The sequence below is a fragment of the Panthera uncia genome, chromosome F2 (genome assembly GCF_023721935.1).
Source record: "Panthera uncia isolate 11264 chromosome F2, Puncia_PCG_1.0, whole genome shotgun sequence".
Lineage (NCBI taxonomy): Eukaryota > Metazoa > Chordata > Mammalia > Carnivora > Felidae > Panthera > Panthera uncia.
The window spans coordinates 29601651-29626127 of NC_064812.1; the positions used below are offsets into that span (position 1 = coordinate 29601651).

The 24477-nt window shown below is 32.7% G+C and overlaps 1 protein-coding gene across 4 annotated transcripts in view; it reads right to left on the reverse strand.

Annotated features, from left to right (window-relative positions):
• Positions 1 to 7405: 7405 nt before the first annotated feature.
• Positions 7406 to 24477, reverse strand: part of EMC2 (ER membrane protein complex subunit 2) — a 50973-nt gene continuing 33901 nt past the window's right edge. The window contains exons 8-12 of one of the 4 annotated variants that reach the window (XM_049633526.1): positions 23693 to 23774; positions 22777 to 22887; positions 20563 to 20667; positions 11065 to 11152; positions 7406 to 7577 (exon numbers count right to left, since the gene is read on the reverse strand). In XM_049633526.1, the coding sequence (XP_049489483.1) occupies positions 11066 to 11152; positions 20563 to 20667; positions 22777 to 22887; positions 23693 to 23774 (385 nt within the window). In that variant the 3' untranslated portion in view covers positions 7406 to 7577; position 11065. The other 3 variants (XM_049633527.1, XM_049633525.1, XM_049633524.1) reach the window with 3 other exon arrangements.

Genomic DNA, 24477 nt, shown 5'->3' on the forward strand with positions numbered 1-24477 from the left:
CTATCTTGAAGAGATATCTGCACTCCCATATTCAGTGCAACATTATTCATAATAGCCAAGACATGGAAAGAACCTAAGTGTCCACCGATGGATGAATGGATAAAGAAAATGTGGTGTGTATATAGAATTTGGCTATAAATAAGGAGCAGACCCTGCCTTTTGTGACAATATAGATGGATCATAAGGGTACTATGCTAACTGAAATAAGTCAGAGAAAGACAAATGCTGTATGATCTCACTTATATGTGGAATCTAAAAATGTCAAGCTCACAGAAACAGAGAGTATATTGATAATTACCAGGGCTGGAGGTTGGGGGAAAAGGGGAGATATTGGTCAAAGGGCACAAACTTTCAATTCTAAGATGAATAAGTTCTAAGGATCTCACATATGGCATGGTTATTCTAGTTAACAATATGTATTATATACTTGAAAGTTGCTAGAATAAATCTTTTCTTCATAACAACAACAAAATGGTAATGACATGAGGTGAAAGATGTGGTAATTAACCTTATTATGGTAAGCATTTTGCAATATATACATGTTTTTCAAATCACTACATTGTACACCTTAAACTTACACAATGTTATGTCACTTAATTTCAATAAAGCTATAAAAAAAAAGAAAAAGTAATGCTTTTTAACATTGCCTAGTTGAAGAGACCTATAGACCCCAACATCTTACACAGTGTTTTATCAGTAAAGATATTGAGGTCTATAAATAAATTTTAAAACTTATTTTTATATGCTTCATGTCTCACCTGAAAAATTTAAGAGGCCAAATAAAAGGCTTTTTTCATTTATATTTTACTAGCATTTGAAAAACTTTACCTACTTGTATGTTCAGACCTCTAGCATCAAAGCTTACTCAATGGCTAGGTCTTCTACAATTATATTTAAAAATTTATTGAACACACCAAGATTAATGGTTACTGTTTGTGTGTGTGTATAACTCATTATTTCTAATATCTCTCCAACATTTCCATAATTGTTTTAGTTGGTATTAACATCTCAAAATCAGCCTTAATGTCATTATGAGTTCAGGTTTTAAAAACTGTACTTCCTGAACTTGATTTGTTATCCAGTTCAAGACGGCTAATTAGGTAAATTGCTTAATTTGGAACTATTAACAAAAACGTTAAGAAAGTTGCATTTAAAAATGAAGGAGATGAAAAAATCCACAATTATAATATCTAGTTTGATTTTGATTAAAACATCCCTACTTTCTGGGGTTTAAAATAACATTAAATCACCCCTACAGTTTTTATACTTTAAGAATTATAAAACTTACTCTAGGTGGCGTACTTCTATCAGCTTCTAGGAGGAAAAAAATATACACCGAAATTGAAAAGCAAGCTGTTTCATTTCTGACCAATAACTGTTAAGAATATGAATTCCAAAATTAGCTCACGAACATTTGAGATATGTTAATAGAAAATTAAGTGCAAATTTAAAATTATTAAGCTAAATTAGGATATAATTATTAACACAAAATACACCATTATGATTCTCATTAGACTAGTAAATACTTCTTTGTGGGAAAATCTTTATTTAGAGAAATATCATCATATATACCCTGCTATTTGAAGTTCTTTGTAGCAAGACAATTTGTATAGCCTTTCTTCGATGATTTATTATTTTAATATTTTATTTTCAGACAGAGAGAGAGTATGAAGGGAGGAAGGACAGAGAGAGAAACACAGAATCCAAAGCAAGCTCCAGGCTCTGAGCTGTCAGCACAGAGCCCAATGCGGGGTTCAAACCCACAAACTGCAAGATCATGACGTGAGCTGAAATCAAATGCTCAACCGACTGAGCCACCCAGGTGCCCCTGCTTTTCTTCAATGATTTTTATCTGAAAACTTCCAACTTTGATTCCCTTCACAAGAATTATGGTCATTTATCCCAGTATTTTTGTTGTTCAGATTGGAAGTGGGGGATTACACTGGGGAATTAGCAACCAATGGACTGTGTTGTCTCTGGTTCTCTCTGGCATACTAAGTATGACACATAAAACATACAGTGAAATTGGATCCAGAATCAGTTGTCATTAGAGTCCAATTCTTGAAACTAGTGGCTATAGTTACCAATCTGGAGAGCTTCAAACTGATTTCAAATTGATATGTTATGGTACACATTGTTACCTAGATTTTTAAAGAACATACTTTTTGAAAAATCTTAACTTCTTTGGTCATTCATCTGATACAATCACATATTCAAGTAATTGTTACCCATGTTTTCACGTAATAGTTGCCTATAAAAGAACTGAACTCACACAAGATTTCTTAATAGGTTCCCTTTCAAGTTAGTTAAGCATAAGCTCAGATTTCTTCAAAGCTAGTGTCCATTCTCTACTTGGAAAAGTTCAGTATTGGACTTCTGCAAGTAGATGTTTCCCTATCAGTAACTTATTTGCCAAATTACTGTTTCCAAGTTGTTTTGATGGCAACAGTTTGTTGAGGTAGAGGAAATCTTCCAGGACCTAAAGACCTGGAAATGAGTTGTGTTATTATGCTTGTTTTCTTATACAGTAGACATGCAATTGGCCCAATTGGAATTCACTCATTTGTGGCTGAAATGGTTTGCTGTGATAGAGTTCTAATTTAACTTTTTTAAGCATCAAAATCTAATTATTAATCAGATTTTCATATTAAGAGACAATGAATGCAGAACAGAGAACTTAGTATTATTCTTGCTTTCTACTATGATCACTATAATACAAGGCCATGGTCTACACACCCTTTGTGGTTATTATAATTGAGTGCAAAAAGAAATATAAATATACATATATACAGAGAAAGAAAGAGGTGTATATATGAACATCTGTGTGTGTAGATACATAGAATTTCTTTTTAAAGAACACTGACCCACTTCTATCACCTTTCTCTCAAAAAAAAAAATGTTTTTAAGCTATTGAATGCAACTAATATAAATCAAACAAATAATAGCAGTATTTCTACAAATATACTAATTTTAAAATTACAAAAAGAAAAATATTCCATTCAATATATAAAACAAACATGTATACCTCAGTTCTTTGTTTTGACAGGGAAAATAGGGTAGCAAAAAAAATGAAACGGGAAAAAGCAGGGAGGGCGGTGGGAAGCAGAAGAGAGGATAACGCTAAGAGCACTATACACAAATATAACGAAAGAAATAAAGAAAATAATACAAATCTCCACAGAACCACTTGCTTCTTCCAGTCTTCCAAATAACCGAGTCAACTGTAGAAAAATGGTTTTCAAATATTAGTGGGCTTCAGGAATACCTGATGGGTGTGTTAAAACACAAATTGCTGGACTGTATCTTGAGTTTCTCATTTACTAGACAATTTGCATTTCTAACAAGTTCAAAACTGACCATACTTTAAGAACCATTAACTAAAATCTCAAAAGCCTATTTATCACTCCTGGTCATTTGCAATATCCTTACTTACAGTTGGAGAATTTCTATAGCTTGCTGAAAATGGCTCCAGTTTATATTGCTAAGCATTGTTTTATTCCATTACTTATATGGTGTGTGTGTGTGTGTGTGTGTGTGCACACACACACACACACACACAGATATATAAAATCTCATTGGCAGCCTTATAATATTGTTCGTATGATATGCGATTAGAGTTTTGAGGTGACTTCCTGATTATAATTTATTTTACCAGAAAACAAAGTGAAGCCAAACTACTTCTGGAAGCAAAATTTGTTAAATAAATTGTATCATGATGTACATAGTATTTTTCTTTTGAATTAAAAGAAATATGCACTATGTGCAGGTTATCATGCTAGAACCTGGAATGAAGAGTGAACAAAAATAGACATGGTCTCTGACCTCCTGTAATTAAAGAATCTACTAAGGGAGACAATTACCCGAAAATATAATTAAGGTGAGTAATGCTCCAAATGAAAGATATATGATAAAATAAAAGTATACAACAAACTGTTTTTCCAGAGTAGCTAAACATTTGACATTTCCAAGTTGCTCCACATTTAATCATCAGTACATAAAATTATGTTTTTAGCCATTTTAATAAGTGCTAGTGGTATGTCATTATAGCTTCAATTTGCACTTCCCTATTAACAGCAAATGATGTTGAACATCTTTTCATATGCATATTTGCCATGCCCACAGCCTCTTTAAGTGTCTGTTCTTTTGCCCATTTTTTTTTTTACTATTGAATTCTGAAGTTCTTTATATATTCTGAACAAATATTATTAATTGAATAGATGATTGCAAGTGTTTTCTGTCTATGGCTTGCCTTTTCATCTTAACAGGGTAGTTTTCAGAACAAGTTTTTATTTTTGACAAAGTTCAATTTATTAATTACATATATATTATATATATATATATATATATATATATATATATATATTATATATATTGCACCTTTGCTGTCACTTGAAGAATTTTGGCCTAACCTGCAGTCAAAGCAATTTCTTCCTGTTTTTTTTTTTTCCCTAAAATCCTTGTATTTTTACCTGTTACATCTAGATCCATAACCCATTTGGGTTAATTTTTTTATAAGGTGAGAGGTCTAGGTTGAGGGCCTTTTTTGCTATGACTGACTAATTTTTTTCAACATTATTTGTTGAATATTCAATTGTCCCAGACCAATTCCTCCACTGAATTGTTTATGTACCTCTCTCAAAAATTAGTTTGCCATATTGGTGTGGGTCTATTCTGGACTCTATTCTGTTCCACTGCTCTATCACTCTGACAAAACCACACAGCAATTAGGTAACAATAACACACTATTTTTAATATAATTTATTTGAGAGAGAGAACACACACGAGTGTGAGCAGGGGGATGGGCAGAGAAAGAGGAAGAGAAAGAATCCCAAGTAGGGTCCACACTGTCAATCCAGAGCCCAACACAGGGCTCAAACCCATGAACCATGAGATTATGACCTAAGCCAAAATCAAGAGTCAGATGCTTAACAGACTGAGCTACCCAGGTGCCCCAATACCACACTATTTTGATTACTCTAGCTACATATGTCAATATCTGGTAGTCTGATTCCTCCAACTTTATTTTCATTTGCAAAGTTTAGACTATTCTAGTTCCTTTGCTTTTTTCATATAAATTTTATAATGTACTATCTACAAAGAATCTGTCTGGGAGTTTGATAGAAATTGTACTAAAACAAACAAAAAAAAGGAACTGTACTAAACCTATAGACCATTTGGTGGACAATTAACATCTTTACTGCCTTCCAATCCATGAATATGGAATGTCTCTCCATTTATTTAGGTCTCCTTTGATTTCTTTCATTGGCATTTGTAGTTCTCAGCAAACATATCCTGTGTACATTTTTAAAACTTGTACTTAATATTTTTGAGCAATTGTAAATAATACTGTGTTTACTGCTAACCTACAGAAATATAATCGATTTCTGTTGACCTTGTATTCTATGATCTTGTAAAACTCAATTAGTTCCAGGATGTTTTTGGTGATTTCCTGGCATTTTCTATGTAGACCATCAGATTACCTGTAAATACAGACAGCTTTACTTCTTCCTTCCCAATCTGTATGCCTTTTATTCACTTTTCTTATTCTACTGCACCAGCAAAGATACCAAGTACTATGTCAAAGAGAAGTGATGAGAGTACACATCCTTGCCTCATTCCCAATCTTAGGAAAATGGCATTTATTCTTTCACCAAGTATAATGCTAGATGTAGGGCTTTAGATGTTTTTTTTTTTATCAGATTGAGGAAGTTTCCTTCCATTGCTGAACTTTTTTTCATCATAAATGGGTGAATTTGGACAAATTTTTTTTTTATAACAACTGATATGATCATGTAGTTTTCCTTATTTTCTTCTTTATACAATGGATTACACTGACTAAATTTCAAATATTGAAGCAGGCTTGCATATCTGGAATAAATTCCACTTGGTTGTGGAAACAATTCAGATGTCTTTCCACAGTGAATGGGTTACCAGGCGGGGATAAAACCATACAATGGAATACTATTTAGCAATAAAAAGGAACAAACTATTGATACAGCAACAACACTTACAGATCTAAAGGGCAAGATGCTGAGTGTGAAGTCAAAAAACCTGGTCAGACTTCAAAAGGTTACAAGTTGTATGATTCCACTGATATAACATCCTTAAACCTACATTACAGTGCCAAAAAAAAAAAAAAAAAAGATCAGTGGATGCCAGTCATTAGGGTTAGATGAAGGTATAACTATTAAGGAGCAGCAAGAGACTTTCTTTGTGATGTTAAGTTCCATATCCTTTGTGTGGTAATAATAACATGATTCACAAATATAACATTTTATAAACAGAAGAAAAAGAGCTTGTAAATATTGTGAAATCCAAATAAGGTCAGTATCTGAGTTAATTGTGTTGCTGCATGCTGCAGGGTCAATTTTCTGGTTTGATAATATACTGCAGTTAAGATAATAGGAAGAAGCTGGTACATGGGAACTCCCATATATTTTTGTAACTTCTTGTGAGTCAAAGTATTATAAAATAAAACATTATTTAAAAAAAAAAAAACAGGTAGAAAAAAAAAAGAAAAAAAGAGGGATATACCCCCTGAAAGAGGAGTCAAGGAAGGCTTTGTTCTATACAGAGGGAACAAGTATCAAGTGTGTGGAAAAAGAAAGCATTAACAACTCCATGGAATTTAAATGTGGCTAAATTGAGAAATCTAGCTTTCTGACTACCATTGTAGTTCAGGAGTCAGGTGATGGTGGCGGTAATGAAAATGGAGAAGAACTGACATGAAATGTATAAAGCAGCATAAAATAAATGGAACACGGTTATGGTTTAAAAGACAGAAAATATCCATCAGATTGGGTGATACAGAACTAACCTATTTCAAAGGAAATGGTGGGGGGTGGGCAATGTCAGACTGGAGCAATTTAAAGAATGGGGTGGCAGGGGGACAGATACAAGTTTAGAAAACTGAAGGAATCTGGCTGTAAAAAAACAAAAACAAAAACAGAAATGGGTTTTGTAGCTAGAGGAGGACTGTGAAAAGGAGGGGAGATATTTTAAAAAGTAACGAAATGGGCATATTTGAGTGTTAACAGGAAGAACCTAGTTGAAATGAAAGAGAAGAGATAATAAAGAAAAGAAACAACTTAAGGACAAGTGTGAATAAAAGAGATGATGTGACGTTTTGGGGAAGGTAGGATGCTCTATGGTAGAAGGGAATATGGCAATTCATGAAACTGAGGTAAGGCTAAAGTATTAAAAATGAGGGAGACAGTGGTGGGAAATAGTTCAGAAAAGGGTAGGTCTACTTCTACTGTAAGAGAAAAAGAGGTGAAGATGGGTACAAGAATGTCTGATACAGGGTATATTTTTATCCAGTGACTTCTCTTTTTCTCTGTGAAATAGTAAGAAAGCTCTATTAGTTTGCTAGGGGTGCCTTAACAAAGTACACAGAGAACTGATGTCTTAAACAACAGAAATTTATTTTATCATAGTTCTAAAGGCCAGAAGTCCAAGATCAAGGTGTCAGGAGAGTTGGTTTCTTCTGTGGAATCACTCCTTGGCTTGTAGATGGGCATCTTCTCTTTGTCTTCCCACGGTCCTTCCTCTGTGTGTCTGTGTCCTAATCTCCTCTTCTAAAGATATCAATCAATACTGGATTACGGCCCACTCATTATGACCTAACTGGCTCTCTCCAAATAAAATCACATTCGGAGGTACTGGGGGTTAGGGTTAGGACTTCAACATAGGAGTACTGGGGGGACACAATTCAGTCTGCAACAAAAGGTTGCTTTGTCAAGAGTGCGAAGGGAGATAGGATACATCAGAGGTTCAAAGTAAAAGGCTTGAAATAGTTCTAAATAGTCTTAAATACTTCTCACAATGTTACATGAAGTAACGGCTTAAATGGTCAATTGAGTTTTAAGTTCAATTTAATTCAAAATGAAATTATGACTTAAAAAAAGAAATTATGACTATTATTCCTCTAAAAAAATTGTTTTACAAGTCAGAAAATCTGAATTCTAATACCTGCTCTGTTAATAAGCAATGTTTCTTGGCTATATCTATCTTTTAATTTTGTTACTCTAAAATAGGAAGAACATTTCACAGAAAAGGCATATGAGTACACTAGAAAGAACACTGACTTGGGAGCTCCTAACGTCCTAGTCCTGCTCTGTCACAGAAGGGCTTAATTTCTCAGAACCTCGCTCAATTCCTCACCTTAAAATGGAGTATAACTAAATCATCTTTCAAGTCCCTTCTAAAATCCTACAGTTCTATGAAATGAAGTAAAATGAAGTTATTTGAGAATAAATGTGGCACTGGAAAAAAAAAGATTCTTTGAAATATTTACCAATAAAAATTATATGCTCCCAGCATACTGAACATTAGTCTTCCAATTCTATCTTTTCTACATCCTCCTCTGCTCCCAAGTCAATACTATCCTATAAAGTTGGCTTAAACAGTGTGTGCTGAACTGCAACAAAATATTACTTCTTTTGTTACATATGCTTCTCTACTTTAAATCATTACATTATGAAACACCATTCCCAGCATGTCTAAAATAAGAGTTTTTCATATTAAAAAAAAAAAAAAAGCTGAATGATGGATATAGTAGTCAGAAATATGCATGGCAAAAGTAACAGAAAATGCAAACAACATCTAAACAGAGTTTATTTTTCTCATGTGGTAAGTGTAGAGGTTGGCAAGTGTTCATGTTGGTTCAGGTGTTCAATATGCCATCAGGGACCCAGGCTCTCCCTAATCTTTCTACAAAACCATCTTTGAAAGGTAGCTTTCATACTCCTATTTATTGTTTCATGGTTGTAAGATGGCTGTTTTATCTCCAACCATGTTGTTGACACTCATGTCCTGAAGGAAGAGAAAGAGGCGAAAAGCCTTACTTCACAAAGCTTTGACTTGTTAATTTGAAAGGAAGCCCTTCTCAACAGGCTTCTGTCCATTTTCTTAGCCTTAAATAGGTCACATGCTCACACTTTAGATATCTACACTTCCACTACTCTGATGGCCATGAGTCACATGCAATTATTTAAATTTAATTTAAATTAAAAATTCAATTTCTCAATCCTTCTGGCCATATTTCAAGTGCTCAATAGCCACGTACAGCAAGTGGCTACCAAACTGGACACTAGAAATACAGAATATTTCCTTCACTGCAAAAAATTCTTCCTTGGCATATCACAGCCCATAAGAAATGAAACCACTTCTGTTTTAGATCATTCATAAGGTTAAGGTCCTTATCTCCTAGAAGAACAGGGATCTCTGCTCCTACCTGAACAATGTAAGATACTGTTAACAAGGAAAAGGTGGCAGTAAAAGCAGTTGGCAAACATCTGCCACGATGGGATTATCTGTACATTTAAACTGAGGTTTATAAATTATTACACATCAATAATGTATTTCATAAAAAATTCTTGACAAGAAGGTATTAAAATTAGAAAAATAAAGTGAAACTTAGGCTGACAGTTATAAAAGGCACTAACTTACACAAGTATAATTGCTAAAGTAAATACTACTCTAGTGACTAGCAGGAGAGAAAGAAAGGTAATGGAATAATATATGGGCACTACTTTCTTTACAGGAAACACATCTTAAATGGCTGATTATGTTGAAAATGCAGTTACTAAATTTATGGGCAAAAAACACTGTATCTTGTGATAACAAAGATTAGTTGATAAGAATTGCCTTTATATGAGGAGAGTTATTTCACATGTGCTCACTTCTTATGAAAGAATAAAATGAAAAAGACTGCAAAATAAAAGAATTAGACCAGATATGGAGAATAATTTACTAACAGAATTTTCAAAAAATTTAAAAAACTGATGTTGACAATAATTTTCTTCCTAAAGACTTCCAAGTTGTCAATTCCTCCATGAACCCCATTTGCCTAAATCTAACAATGACAAGTATGGAAGAGCTTCTGTATACAGTTGGTAAACTACGTATTTATATTTATATATGTAATTATACATGTATATGATACATACAAAATGTAATGCATATATGTAAAATGCAAGCTACTACTTATAATACATGCCTTGAATGACCAATTGCCTATTTTAAAAACAGGTGTCTGAATAGTGTTTAACTCTCAAAGTTCTTTCTATTCTATTGAAACATGCAAAATATTGTTGAAGCATATGATTGTTTATCATGAAAGGAGAAAAAGGAAAAAAAAATTCTAATTATTACTAAGAAGGTAAAGAAATACCAGAAATAGAAATTTTTCTCCTGAAGACCGTTAAGATTTTCTTAGACACTTTAGATTTTCTTTTCCTGCCACTGAAACCCTTTTAATCCCTATTCTCTATGATCTCTTAATATTCTTTTATGCAATTTATACTTGAAAGTTCAATAAATGTAACTTTCATAAAGGTTAAATTTGAGTATTATAGTATACATGAACCTTAAAGCTTTTTATATGTAAAAATCTCAATTATGTCCTATGGTAAAACAAAAATTTTACAAAGAGATATGACTGAACTTTGGAGAATGACATATAAAACAAAAATTTTACAAAAGATATGAGTGAACTTTGGAGAACGACATATTTTAAGCAATATTTATCAGAATAACATAGCACATAAAACAAGCCCACCGGAATGCACAGCAAAATCCAACTTGACACTAGAAAGAGAATCAAAATAACGTGCGAGCATTTTCCTTGTCAGCTGTGAATGCTATGTATTTCTTATCACAAATAAAAAGAATTTAACTAGAAACTGAGTTCTAAAACAACATATTCTCTATCTGACTTTAACAAAAAGAATCTAGAATCTTCATATGCAAGTTTAATAAATCATCATAATTTATTTGTGAGATTTCTACATCAGATTGTGGCTTAAAAGCAGTTATATTATGTGTGATATGAAGAGAATGATGTACAATCAATATAAATCTTGTTAAATCTCTCTTCCATGGACTTTCTCCATCTTCCTGCTTAGCAATAAAAGGCGTTTTTAGGTTTATATAAACATTCTTTACAATTGCCCTCTTAACAAAAAATCAGTATATAAATAGCACTAGGCATTTAGTAAGTAAGTCACAGGCCAGTAAGTTCAATTGTGCAGTTGTGAAATGTAATGTGAAAGAGTTTGAAACCTTAAGACTGAGTGATCTGCAGCGTTTCCAACATGTCTTCGACTGCCTTAAGAGAGTATTTGGTTTCCTTCTTACTTCGACCTGCAAACTAATTTTTAAAAAAATGCAATTAGGCTCAATTTCATGGCAGGTTCAAAATCACAATCTTACCTTCACTTTGCTAATGAGAGTTAACGTTATCTATTTTATCACTAGCGTGAAATCAAATACCTTTTCTCCAATAAAACAAAATTGGGGTTTTATTTTTTGCTTTTATTTCCCTTACCTCAGGAGACAGATTGAGAAAAATGTTGCTATGGCCAATGTCAGAGAAATTACTGCCTATGCTCCCTTCTAGGATTTTTATGATTTCAGGTCTCACATTTAGGTCTTTAATGCATTGAGTTTATTTTTGTGTATGGTGTAAGAAAATGGTCCAATTTCATTCTTTTACATGTAGCTGTCCAGTTTTCCTAGCACCTTTGTTGAAGGGATTACCCTTTATCCACTGCATATTCTTGTCTCTTTCATTGAAGATAAATTCATCATATAATCGTGGGTTTGTTTCTGGGCTTTTCATCCTGTTCCACTGATCTGTCTCTATTTTTGTGCCAGAACCATATTGTTTTGATTATTATAGCTCTGTAGTATAACTTGAAATCTGGAATTGGGACACCTCTAGCTTTGTTATTCAAGATAGCTATTCAGGGTCTTTTGTGCTTCCATACAAATTTAGGATTATTTGTTCTAGTTCTGTGAAAAATGCTTTTGGTATTTTGATAGGGATTGCATCAAGTCTGCAGATTGCTTTGGGCAGTATGCACATTTTAACAACACTTGTTCTCTAATCCATGAGTATGGAATATCCTTCCATTTGCCTGTGTTGTCTTTAATTTCTTTCATCAATTTGTGAAGTCCAATTTCCTCAAAATTTAGACTTTACAGACATTTTCATTAAGTTTCATCTTTAGTTGAAGTGTATTAAGAATTCACTGCAAAATTGACTGATTTAAGTGTTTATGTAGTGTGATAACCTATAAAAACATACAAAACTAACCTTTTCAGACAAGAAAACTTTTATGAAATAAAAAGCATAATTTATAAGTAAAAAATGTGAACCATTTCTACTTGTCAGCCCTCTAAACAGATATTTACAATTTCAACAAAAGTAAAATGTAAATGTAAAGTAATTTCTATTAAATATTTTAAAGTTGCAAGATATCTCTAAAATTATTTAAAATAAGTCACAATCTTTAAAACAATTTTGGAATTATTAGTTGATTAGATGGTATGTTTCAGCAGCAAAGAGCTGTCAAAACTCTATGCTACATATTAAAATGATGCAAACATGTTTTAAAATATGCATTTCTAGTTTGTGAAGTTGTAATTTACTTTATAAAACCATTGGATTTCATAATGAAAACAAAACACAATCCATTAAAAATAGTATCTTTGCACACTTAAAAGCAAATTCATGGCATATTAAATTCAATATAGTGCACATAATCAGTGAGGGAAACACTGCTGAATACCCCATGCTGATTTCAAAATGAGTTTTCTAACTACACTGACAGTTCTCATCATTTATCAGTTTGACTGACTACTACAGATTTACTACAGAAGTGTTCCTTATGGGGTAAGGGAAGGTTTATTATATCTATATTACCCATTCCCTCTGGTTAAAGTATTGATTGACCTCTGCTATTAGCAAAATATAATATTTTCAAATTAACATTCAAGCACTCAATACATTTTCAAATGACTGATCTTCCCTAAAAATACCAATGCTGTCTTAAGCACTTAACACTTGATTTATGATGTGCTCCTTCTCTTTTGTAATTAACTTAATTTGGCAAACTTCTCATGTCCTGTTAAGAAAGATTAAGTGATCGAGTACAGGTAAAATCACAGAAGCAATAGAGTTCAGAAATTGGTAACCTGCTTCTGACCTCACTGGCTGCAGGTTAACATTATGATTCTCCTACTTCCTAAACCATTAGTTTCTGTGGTTGAATCTTGATTTGATAGAGTAAATAAAGGGGATTTCTAGAAGAAATGCCAGGGAAAAAGAAAAGCTCCTCATAAGAATCAAGATTACTTTACCTTTCATATGACATTACTAATTTAAGGAATTCAGATGTTAAATATACAACTCATAATTACAAAATATGGTAACAGCAACACAACATTTAAAACTCTGCCTTTTCATAATTTCCCATGGTGACTAAAGGATGTTGGGTGTGTCATTACTCCTATAATCCAGTTGATAAATTCACTTTCGCAAGGACTTACCAAGAACAGAAAGCCTTTTATTTTACTACTGCCTATCCAAAGTAAACAGGAATGGCCCTAATCAGATACTTGAAGGCCTAATTCTAAGAAAAAGCTTTGATGGGTTGGAGAAAAATAGGATACCACGTAGTAACATTCACTCCAATTTGTTAATTAGCAAAATAGAAATGAAAAATTTCTGTAGAGCTGAAGTCATGACCAGTATTTTAAAATACAGAACTTTTCTTGACTTGTACTCAAACATAATAAGAGTAAATATAAATTTGTGATTTTTTAAATTAGCTAATTTTAAAAATCACCTAAAGATTGTGTGTCAATACTACTGACAACCAGTGCAATTTAGAATAAACCAAACTTATTTGTGTCAGAACAAATAAAAAGAAAGTTGGAAATATAAATCTATCACTTCAAATTTTGCCTGACATGCAATTATTTTGTCTATTCCAGAATTATATGGCAATTTAACTGATTAAGCCGGAATCCTATTTTTCCCTCAAATCATGATTTAATTTTCCATTTCCCAAAAGGATAGTAACAGAATCACCTCTGCAATCATAAATAACATATGGATTGCTAGCACAGACAAATTTAACAGTGTACCAAAGAAGCATTTATCTGGAAAATTATTGTGAGTAGGTTCACATTAAAGTTTTTCATGAGCATTAATCAAACTTGCCTGCCTGTACTGAACATGCTAAACCAATTACCTAATTGAAGAGTAAGTAGTAGCCATATTCTGTTTCATTATTAAGTAGAAAGAAAGAAGGAAAAGCAGTTCTTAAAATCTCATTTTCTCTAATTTATAAATGCCTAGAAAAACATTACAATAAGGAGTATTTATTATATACTCTATACTTGTTTATATGCCGAGACATGAGTCATAAAATTCTCAATTAGATCCCAGAGATTTATCTAATTACTAAAATGTCAATCTCTGAAAGTTATACTTTCCACATTAATCACAAATTCTGCCTTTTTGTTTTCATACAGTTAGATTTTGCTTAAATAAACTCTGTTTTCATAATTCCCTATGATCTTAAAGATAACTCACCAGAAAGCACATTCAAATCACAAAAACTGATTTATCAAATTCAAAGGTCAATAATTTATCCACTATGACAACTGGGATAAATTGGGCTAAACTTTACCTTTACATAATTTGTGGAAAATAATATGGGTGGACAAAGTAATAGGATAAATAAATTGGAACACTGGATGGATAAATCTCAGAAACCTTATACTGAGTGAAACAAGCCAGGCACAAAAGAGTATGTAACCTATGATCTCATTTATATAAAGTTCTAGTACAGGCAAAACCAATTTATAGTGATAAAAATCAAATCAGTGCTTGTCTGCAGTGTCAAGTGGGCTGACTGCAAAGTGGCAGAAGGGACTTTCTCGGGTAATGGAAATCTTGAATGGGGTGCTGGTGGGAAGGGAATATACATTTGTCTAAACTCAACCGTACATTTGAAATGTGCACACATTACTGTGTATAAGTCATACCTTAATAAATCAGATAAAAAGAAAAAGACAAAATAAATGAAAACAGAAGGCGGGGACTATGGGCTTATACAACCGTGTAATAAAATGCCAAATGACCACAGAGTTATCTTCCCATTAACAGGTGAAGTATTACATCCCCTGGATCTGGGTTGAGCATGTGACTTGCATTGCAATGGAAAATTAGCAATATATGGCATAAATAGAGACTCAAAAAACCCTTGCACACTGCAGTCTGGCTGTTTGCTCCTCATGAAACCCTGAGACAACCACACGAACAAGTCCAAGTTAGTCTGCCAAATGAGAAACACGAGGCCTAGCACTTCCAGCTGACAGACAGCAAGCCAACAGTCAGATAAATTTAAGTGAGGCCATCAACCACTAGCACAGCACAGAAATATAAATAAGCCCAGTCGAGACAAGCGGTATTACTCAACTGAACCCAAGCTAAACAGCCTACCTATAGAATCATAAGCAAATAAGTTAGTCAAATCACTAAGTTAGCAAAAGGTAATGGATACAAATATTTACAGAATCTGATTCACAGAAAGAACCCAGAACCTCTGCAGAAAAAGCAAAAAATATGCAAGCTTTAAAACCACCAAGAGATTGTATTTAAAACCTGTTACTAGTATCTAGAGGCAAATAAATTTTGCATGTTGGGTATGATTCCTAGTTGAGGAGTAGTGGAAGTTGCTATACAGAAATCTGACATGAGGAACTGAGAAATTTGTTATCTTTCCTGCAGTAGTATCTAAAATGATAGAAACTGGCAAAAGTTCTTTTTTCTATCCTTTCCTACAGAGTCAAGAGAAGGCAAATCATGTCTTCAGTAAAGATCTGTAAAATCTCTCTGGGGACTGTGGAGTTTCTGATACAAAACTCAAATACTGAAGAGTACCAGTGACACTCTTAGAGCTCTTTCCAAAGAACACTGAGACTTTATAAGTCTATAAATAGAATAGAATTAGTGAGGCAAAATTAAAAAAGAAAAAAAAAAAGAATGGCAGGAAGAGTAAATATTACTAAAGAACAGGGTTTGTTTCTATGAACAATGGCTTAAAATACTGAAATGATAGATTCATGTCCAGTGATGCATCTCATAAGGCAGAGAAAAGCATGCTTGTCTGGTCTTGTATTACTGAAGAGACAGGAAGAAAGAAAAAAAAAAAAAAAAAATACAACTCTGAACATAGTTACTATTTAGAGCTAAAGCTCTGAACTGAACTGAAAAGAGACACAAGTGAGGGTAAGCTATCAACTATTCACATGAGAAAATAATTAAGAAGACAGTGTAAAACTGTATTTATACCTTCAGATACACTTATACCTGACATTTCTTTATAGAGGAGTATACATACAAAACAGCTGTCATTAATAAGCTATGTCACCTCGGGAAAGTTATTTAATCTTTCCATGCTTTAACTTCTTCATTTGTAGAACAGGCAAAGTACCTAGCTTGTAACAAATTGTCTGTAAATATTTGCTCTTGTAGCTATTATTGTTGTTGTTATAATTGCAATGAATACAGCAGGCATCATAAAGAAAACTTGGAGGATGTGATTAGTAAATACAACGTAATGAGGATTAGTGTGACTTGGTGAATACTATTTATTAACTCCTTTAATCCTCAGAAAACTTCAATTGTGTCCATTTTGCAGACAAAAAGCTAAGCCCAGTGATAGTATACAACTTATCCAAAGCCACATAAATAACAAATGTCAACGCCAAACTTTGAAAACAACAATATGGATCTAGCATTTGTGTTCTTCTCTTTTTTTTTTTTTTTTAATTTTTTTTTTAACGTTTATTTATTTTTTGAGACAGAGAGAGACAGAGCATGAACGGGGGAGGGTCAGAGAGAGAGGGAAACACAGAATCTGAAACAGGCTCCAGGCTCCAAGCTGTCAGCACAGAGCCCGACGCGGGGCTCGAACTCACGGACCGCAAGATCATGACCTGAGCCGAAGTCGGCCGCTCAACCGACTGAGCCACCCAGGCGCCCCTGTGTTCTTCTCTTAACTCCTACATGGTACTAGCATCCACAGAATGGGACTCATGACCAAATACAGAGATGGAAAGAAACTCTCTGGATATCTACACGAGAGGAAATATACCCTTATTTCACATCATACATAGAGATCAACTCAAAATGGACTGTGGATCTAAATACAAAATGTAGAAGAAAAAAACCTCTAAAGACACACAAAATTATCTTTATGACTATGAGTAGCAACTGATTTCTTAAACAAAACACAAAAAGCACAAACCACAAAAGAAAATAAACATATTTAACTTCAGAACTTTTATTCATCAAAATCATTTGAGATAGCGAGTAAAGAATTGAAGAAATTTGCTACACATACAACAAACAAAAAGCTCATAAGAAAACTGTTTCAAAAAAACAAAATAAAAAGTCATAAATCAATGAAAAAGCTAGACTTCATGAAAGAGGATATCCAAATGGCCAATAAACATATGAAAAAGTGTTCAATCTCACTGGTCATCAGGGAGATGCAAAATGAAACCATGAGATATGACTATACATATACCAGAATGGCTATAATTATAAAAGCTGACAGCACCAAGTATTGGCAAGATGTGGAACTCTAAGAACTGCCAAACACTGCTGGTGGGACTATAAACAACTAATTTGGAAAACAACTTATGACTCAGTATTTCCACTCAGAGGTATATACCCACCAGAAGTACATGTATACCAAAAGACTGTGCAGGAATATTCAGTGCAATATTATTCATAATAGCCCTAAACAGAAAATAACCCAAATGCCTATCAATAGCTAACTAAATTGTAACATGTGCATACAATAAACAATACAATGAAAATGAATGCACTACAGACATAAAGAGGGATAATGTCATAAACATAATAGTGAAATAGGCTAGACAAAAATGATTATGTACTATATGATTCCAGAAAGTTCAAAAACAAGCCAAAACAATGGGATTATAAATCAACACTCCTGAGGTTGATAGGAGCAGAAATTAAGAGGATATACTATGATTATCGCTTCTCGGCCTTTTGGCTAAGATCAAGTGAAGAGGATATACTATGAGGGCTCTGGGTGCCCTGGGAAACAAGAAATGTTTCCATTTCTTGACCTGGATACATTTACCTTGTATAATTTGTTGAAATGTACATTTATGACTTGGGTTCTTTTTTCTATGTATGTTATAATAAAAATTGGTTTTAAAAATATAATCATGCCATGTCAAAAAAAAAAAGCACTCTGAGCAGCTAGTTGTTTCTCAAAAATATCTTAAAAACAAGGATGTAGTTTGCATGCCACCAGTTTTATATTATCAAAGTCTTATCTTTAAACACACACACACACACACACACACACACACACACACACACTCAAGGCCTACTACTATGTGTGGAACCCATTATGATGTGCTATCTCAAACTAAATGCATTTGAAGAAGCACAGTCTAGCTAGTATTTATAAATATTCTGACTTACAATATGCCAACAGAACTAATAACCTCTATTATATATAATAAAAGTACACAAAAGTAACTTTAAATAATGTGATCATGGGGGCACTGAATTTTTTAATCTCCCCAATCTTCTCCAACCAGGAGTATAAAAACAAAACAAAAAAAACCAGCACCAAAACCAAAATAATAGGAAACAAGCCCAAAGAGAACACCTTCAAAACAACTACATTACAGGCAATCTTCAAAAAAAAACCCCTATAATATGGTTTTATTATCAACAGTGACAAGACCTACAAAAGATCAAAAGCTGTATGGTAGGAGCATGGTATGTATGTATGATATGTATGGACAACTTACTACTATTCTACAAGCCACACAAATAAAAAAAGTATGAATTGGCTGAATCCGCAAATGGCCTACAAAACTAGGGCAGTCTCAAAGGCTCCAAATCAAAGATAGGTCTTAAAAGCTGCATGCAAATGTGACATTAAACAAGTCTAACAGTCTATAACCTCAAAATCTCTGAAATACCCAGCAAACATCCTCTTCTAGGAGGGAAAAAACCTCACACTGAAGGATAATCACCAGAAACTAAAACTGAATTGAACAGGGCAGAAACAATAGGGGTAAGAGGGAGAGAAGGTTCAGATAAAGGGGAAGGGTGGGGGTGATGAGGAAGGTAGTGATGCCTACAGGCAACAAATCCCAGAAAGAATGAATGAAAGGAAGAAACCTAACAACAAAATGCAACATTTAAAGCTAAGAGCAACAACTCAAAATTCAAGATCTACAGGGCTCAAGGGCTGAAGCCAGAAAATCTTTCTCAATCAGACCTAGTTCTAAGAAAGACTGCATATACACAGAGGTCATATTTACGTTCTCTGTAACAAAGAGGAAGCCATAAAAAGACGAGCTGGGAGAGTTATCATATCCTATCTCTGACATTCTCACTCCACAAAAACCTCCTCCTAATAGAAACTATCTGATTTAACAAGAAAGAAAAAAAAAAAAAAGAATACAGACTAACTTCATAAAAAAGCATTACAGAGAAAAAAAAAAGAAAATACCAAAATGACAGAAAAGGATTTGAAAGAAAATGAATGATAAAAAAGGTGGTGAGAAAGGAAATCCAATAAACTTACATCCTGGAAAAAAAACTTCAGTAATTAAACAGAAAAATTATTTAACACTATAATTCTAAAAGCAACTCCTCAAATTAAGAGGATTAAATCCACATACTAAATGGGTCTACTGTGCATTTGGGAAAACTGACCCAATAATAATCAATAAAACATACTGTAGTAAAACTACTGGATTTTAATGATAAAGGAAAAATTCCTTTGGACATCCAGACAAAAAATCTAAGTCACTTAGGGAAAGAAAATCAATATGTATCAGACTTCTTGACAGCAATATTTTATCCTAAAACACAATGAAACAATATTTTTAAGATACTTAAGTAACGTAAGCCAAAGGTTGTATAAAAAGCCCAACTATCCTTCAAATATAAAGACTACTGAGAGATAAGTTTATAAACATGCAAGATGTAAAAAGAGGTATGTTTTCCCATGAACCCTTCCTGGAGAATCTCATAGAGACAGCTTCAGAAAACTAAAAAAAGAGAAGTTTCAGATAAGCTCTGACAAGTAAGCAAAGCACAAAACCTTTGTTATATAATCTGGTTAGTTTACCTTTAGGCTTTTCTTCCTCCCTTTTAATGACTTGAGATACCTCTAATTAATAATACACTCAACTCACATACCCAATCTGCTTCTGAAATACATTATGCAATTTGTTTACCTTTCCTGAATTTTTAGAATTACTTTTTATTTGCCAAATGCCAAACCACTGAAATTTCCAGATGGTAAGGCTAATTATAGGATCAAAATAGTAATGGACTTCTCTTGTAGAACTGTATTGTTTTTGTTTTTTTTTTTTAAGTAGGCTTCACGCCCAGCACAGAGCCCAATGTGGGGCTTGAACTCACAAACGTGAGATCAAGACCTGAGTTGAGATCGAGTCAGACGCTTAACCAACTGAGCCACCCAGTTGCCCCAGTAAGACTTTTTTTTGACGAAAGAAAAAGAACAAGTGATCCTACAAGTTAATTCTACACAGTTAAAACACATCTGATTAAGACCCAAAGGCATAAAAGTTCAATGACAGACATGTGGCTTTGTAGTCTGCTGAAACAAAAACAAGTAAGAAATACATTAACTGACCTATAATGAATGACAACATAAAATGATCAATACTGACCTGATAAGCTCTGTTTATTTGACTAGCTGCCCAACTAGCATATTTCATGTTGTCCTTTTTTGTTTTTGCACTTGCTTTTGGATTAGAAGCAATATGACTTGCCGACTAAAAACAAAAAAGAAACATCAAAAAATTCCTTTCTTCTAGCCAAGATAATCAAAAAACCATGTAAAGGTCATAATTGCATTGGGATAACAAAGAGTTTTTTAAAACTGTACCAAAACAAGTTTAAAAATAAAAGTAAACTGGAATAGAGTTTTCAAAAATGAAAAAATATTTTTAAATATAGAATAAGGTAACAAAAAAAAGAATGAATATCTTACATAATATCTAATTTATTTTATTAGCTGTCTACCAAAACTCATAAAGGTAAAATTAAATACTTAAGTACTGTAGAATATCACTTAAATCACTTAAATATTGTAGGAAGATTGCTGATCATTATTATTATTTGTTATTAAGTTATTATTTCTAGTTATTTATCACAGTATTACTTCAGCTATACTATGTCAGAATTATAGAATTATTGAATACTCGTGTAAGAAGGAATCTCAAAAATAATTTAGTCCAACTTCCTACATTAACAGGTGAAAAAAACTTAGGAGTGATGTGACTTGACCAAAGCAAGTTAATGAAAGCCTTACAAATAGAAAGAGATCCTCATTTCCAATCTACTTCTCTTTTCACTACATCCAGAGTTTCCAAACTATGTTCCACAGCACCAGTTAAAATCACTGCAATTTGATCCATCCTAATCTAGGATCCATGAAAGAATATGTACACCCCCAAAATTATATGCTTATTTTTAAGTATTTATATACACATTTCTTGGGAGAAGATCTTTTATATTATGCTTAAATATGTCTTAATCTTACGAGGCTCTGTCCATGTTATTAAAAACAAATTAAGCCTTTCTTTCATACTTAGCCTGTGTTATAGGCTCTTTCCCTCTATCACCTCCTCTATCAATGAGGAATTTATATGCCAAAATCTTATATTTACACCTTTATGTCTTTCATGTCACCTTTTTTGGTATGAATTTCAGCAAACAGAGCAATTAAAAGAAGGCCTCTGGACTCAACTGCTTGAGCTGATATCCCAGTTCAATCACTCAGTAGGTCTGTAACTATCCTTCCACAAATTAATTAGATCTCTCTGCATCTTAGTTTCACTTTGTGTGAAACGGTGGTAATAACAGTATCTTCTCAAAAAGGTGATGTGAAGATTTAATGATTTAAATTTTAAAAAGAGCTCAAAAAAAATGCTTAGCACATAAAGTGTTATGTGTAAGCTATTAATAATCTATTGTTATATATATGTTTATTAGTATTTCATTTATTTGGTAAAAAGAATCACCGTTACTATATTGTATGTCCAAGCCACTACAATTGGCACTGGTAGATCCAAAAAAAATTTCTTGAAATTCCTCTGAACTGTTTTCTAATTATATTTTGTCATTCTTTTCCTGAAAATTATTTCATTTATGTTTCTTCCTGCCTCTATCTCTGCAACGAATTCTCTTTCACTAAGCCTTAACAAGACATTCATCCAAAAGTCCATGAAAAGACCAGGATAAATTAAAATTTCAAAGAACTAGCTTATTAAAAAAAAAAAAAAAAAGTTTTCTGATTGTAGAGAGAGGGGCTCATTTTATGTATATTTTAAAGCTCAGCAAATTCTTCCTCTATTTCCCATAGCCCTTGTTAATTGACTTTTCTAAGCTTGTCATTTGGCATACATAAACCATAGAAATATTTAATTACATGCCTCCCACAATTTCCAAGTTCTTCTTCTGTACCATATAAGAAGTTTATATTTGACAATAGAGATTTTATTTTCTAATGTCTGTTACTCCATAATTTAAAAATATGTCATAAAATTTAAGGTAAGAAAAACAAAAATGATGGACATAAACCCAAGAATATCAAAACAATTAAGATATACACAATATGGTTTTGTATCTGTTACTATTTAATAAGGGCAGACTTAAATTCTGATAAAAGATTTTTTAAAATAAAATGTCAAATATCTAGGATATATTAACTTTCAAAAATAAAACTGCCTTACAACCTATTGCTCATATTTAACTAGAGGGGAAAAAATATGCTATCAACAAAACACAAAAAACAAGACAGAAATGAATGGATGGGATAGACTTAATGGGTTTAAATGACAGAATTCAGAAAATAACATTAAACATGCACCTCTACTCACCATGTAAAGCCCAAACAAAGCTCTCATATTTCTGTTGTTCAGTTTCAATGCCTGTGCAAAATACTTTCGTGAAAGTTCGAGGTTTTCAAGTCCACCTTGAGTATATTTAACCTGTTAAAAATTGCAAAGTGCTGAAATCTGCTTATTTTACTACTTTGAAATACAGCATGTTTCATCATACCACAGGCATGAGTAACTGAAACAGATATTCTGTAAACAAATGCAAGATGTTAAAAGAATTCATCTTAAAGTTGTTAAAGTTAATCTAAATTTTAAAACATAACCTCCCCTGAAAAGCCTATTCTATGAACATTAAGATCAGAGTCGTTTTTAAAACAAAATGCTGTCATTAAAAAAGCCAACATAATTTCTATTTCAACTGCCTTGCAAATGCCTCACAACTTTATATTTTCTATCACTAGCATTCTAAATCTACATGTAAACACCGAGTCATCCTTTTCTAGCCACCTTGACATTTCTTAATAATAAAATCCTTCCAACATAGCATTCAACTGTGTACCATTATTCTTAATAGTGAGATAAATACTTGCTACTTCCAAAACTACTGATCTTAATATGAATTTCCTAGAATATGGAGTTAAAAATCATAATTGTTATAAATGTCTCAGAAGCCATTAAATGGTGACAGCTGTGACATCATCGTTCATAATTAGGAAATAAAATAGTATATAATAAAAAAAATTTCACTGTTTGAAATGCTTTTATTTTTAAAGTCATATTCCTATTACAGTGTTAAAAATTTAAAACTTTTACTCATACAGTTAATTTTCATCGGATGTGTTAAATATTTATATACTTGCCTCATACTAAATAGGACATATTTATAGTTCTAAAATAATACGTAACACCCACAAAAATAAAATCATATACAACTGTTGTTTCTGAAAACACTTACTTCAGCATACTGCTGACAGTATAAGTGGTTGTGTGGATTAGTCATCATTAGCTCTTCTAAGCAAAAGGCTGCCTTAGCATAGCTGAAAAATGAGGAGTAATCAGTTTTAAAAGTCAGAAATATCATTGTAGCTAAAATAACTTAAAAATAATTAAAAATAACTTAAAACAATGCTTGAAAACAACTTTAAAACAATTTTAGTGATGTTAGACATTTTATTCCCAAAATTTAAATAGCTTTACTAATAAAATACTTGTTATGCTGAATTCATAAATACAAATAACAAATGCTTAAATCCTAAAGCAGCTTATGAACAATCAGTAGATACCACCTTCTTAAAACTGGGTCACCATTATGACATCCAAACGTTATTCACAACACAGACTTCACGACCTTGGACTGGGCTACATATAAAATAACATCAAGTCCATTGATCACTGAATTAAATATTCAAATAGCTAAAGTGTAATGAGGAACATTTTATTAAATACTATCTATTCATAAAAATCCTTATTGATACATACTTACTAATATATTCTATTCCAAAGACTTTTTATTACTTGTTTGTCAAATACAAAATTATAATGAAGTTATATATTTTTAAGCCCATGAAAAATAGATGAAGTTAGTGGTTTTGATATGCACTCTACTATTATTTCATCATGTGGTAAAGGGACAAGCATCTTGCTAAAAACCTGAGGAGAGAACCGCTACAAAGGGTTCTGGAAAAATAGTTTTACACCACATGACTGTAATTCCCCTTAATGTATTTTATATGTTTAAAG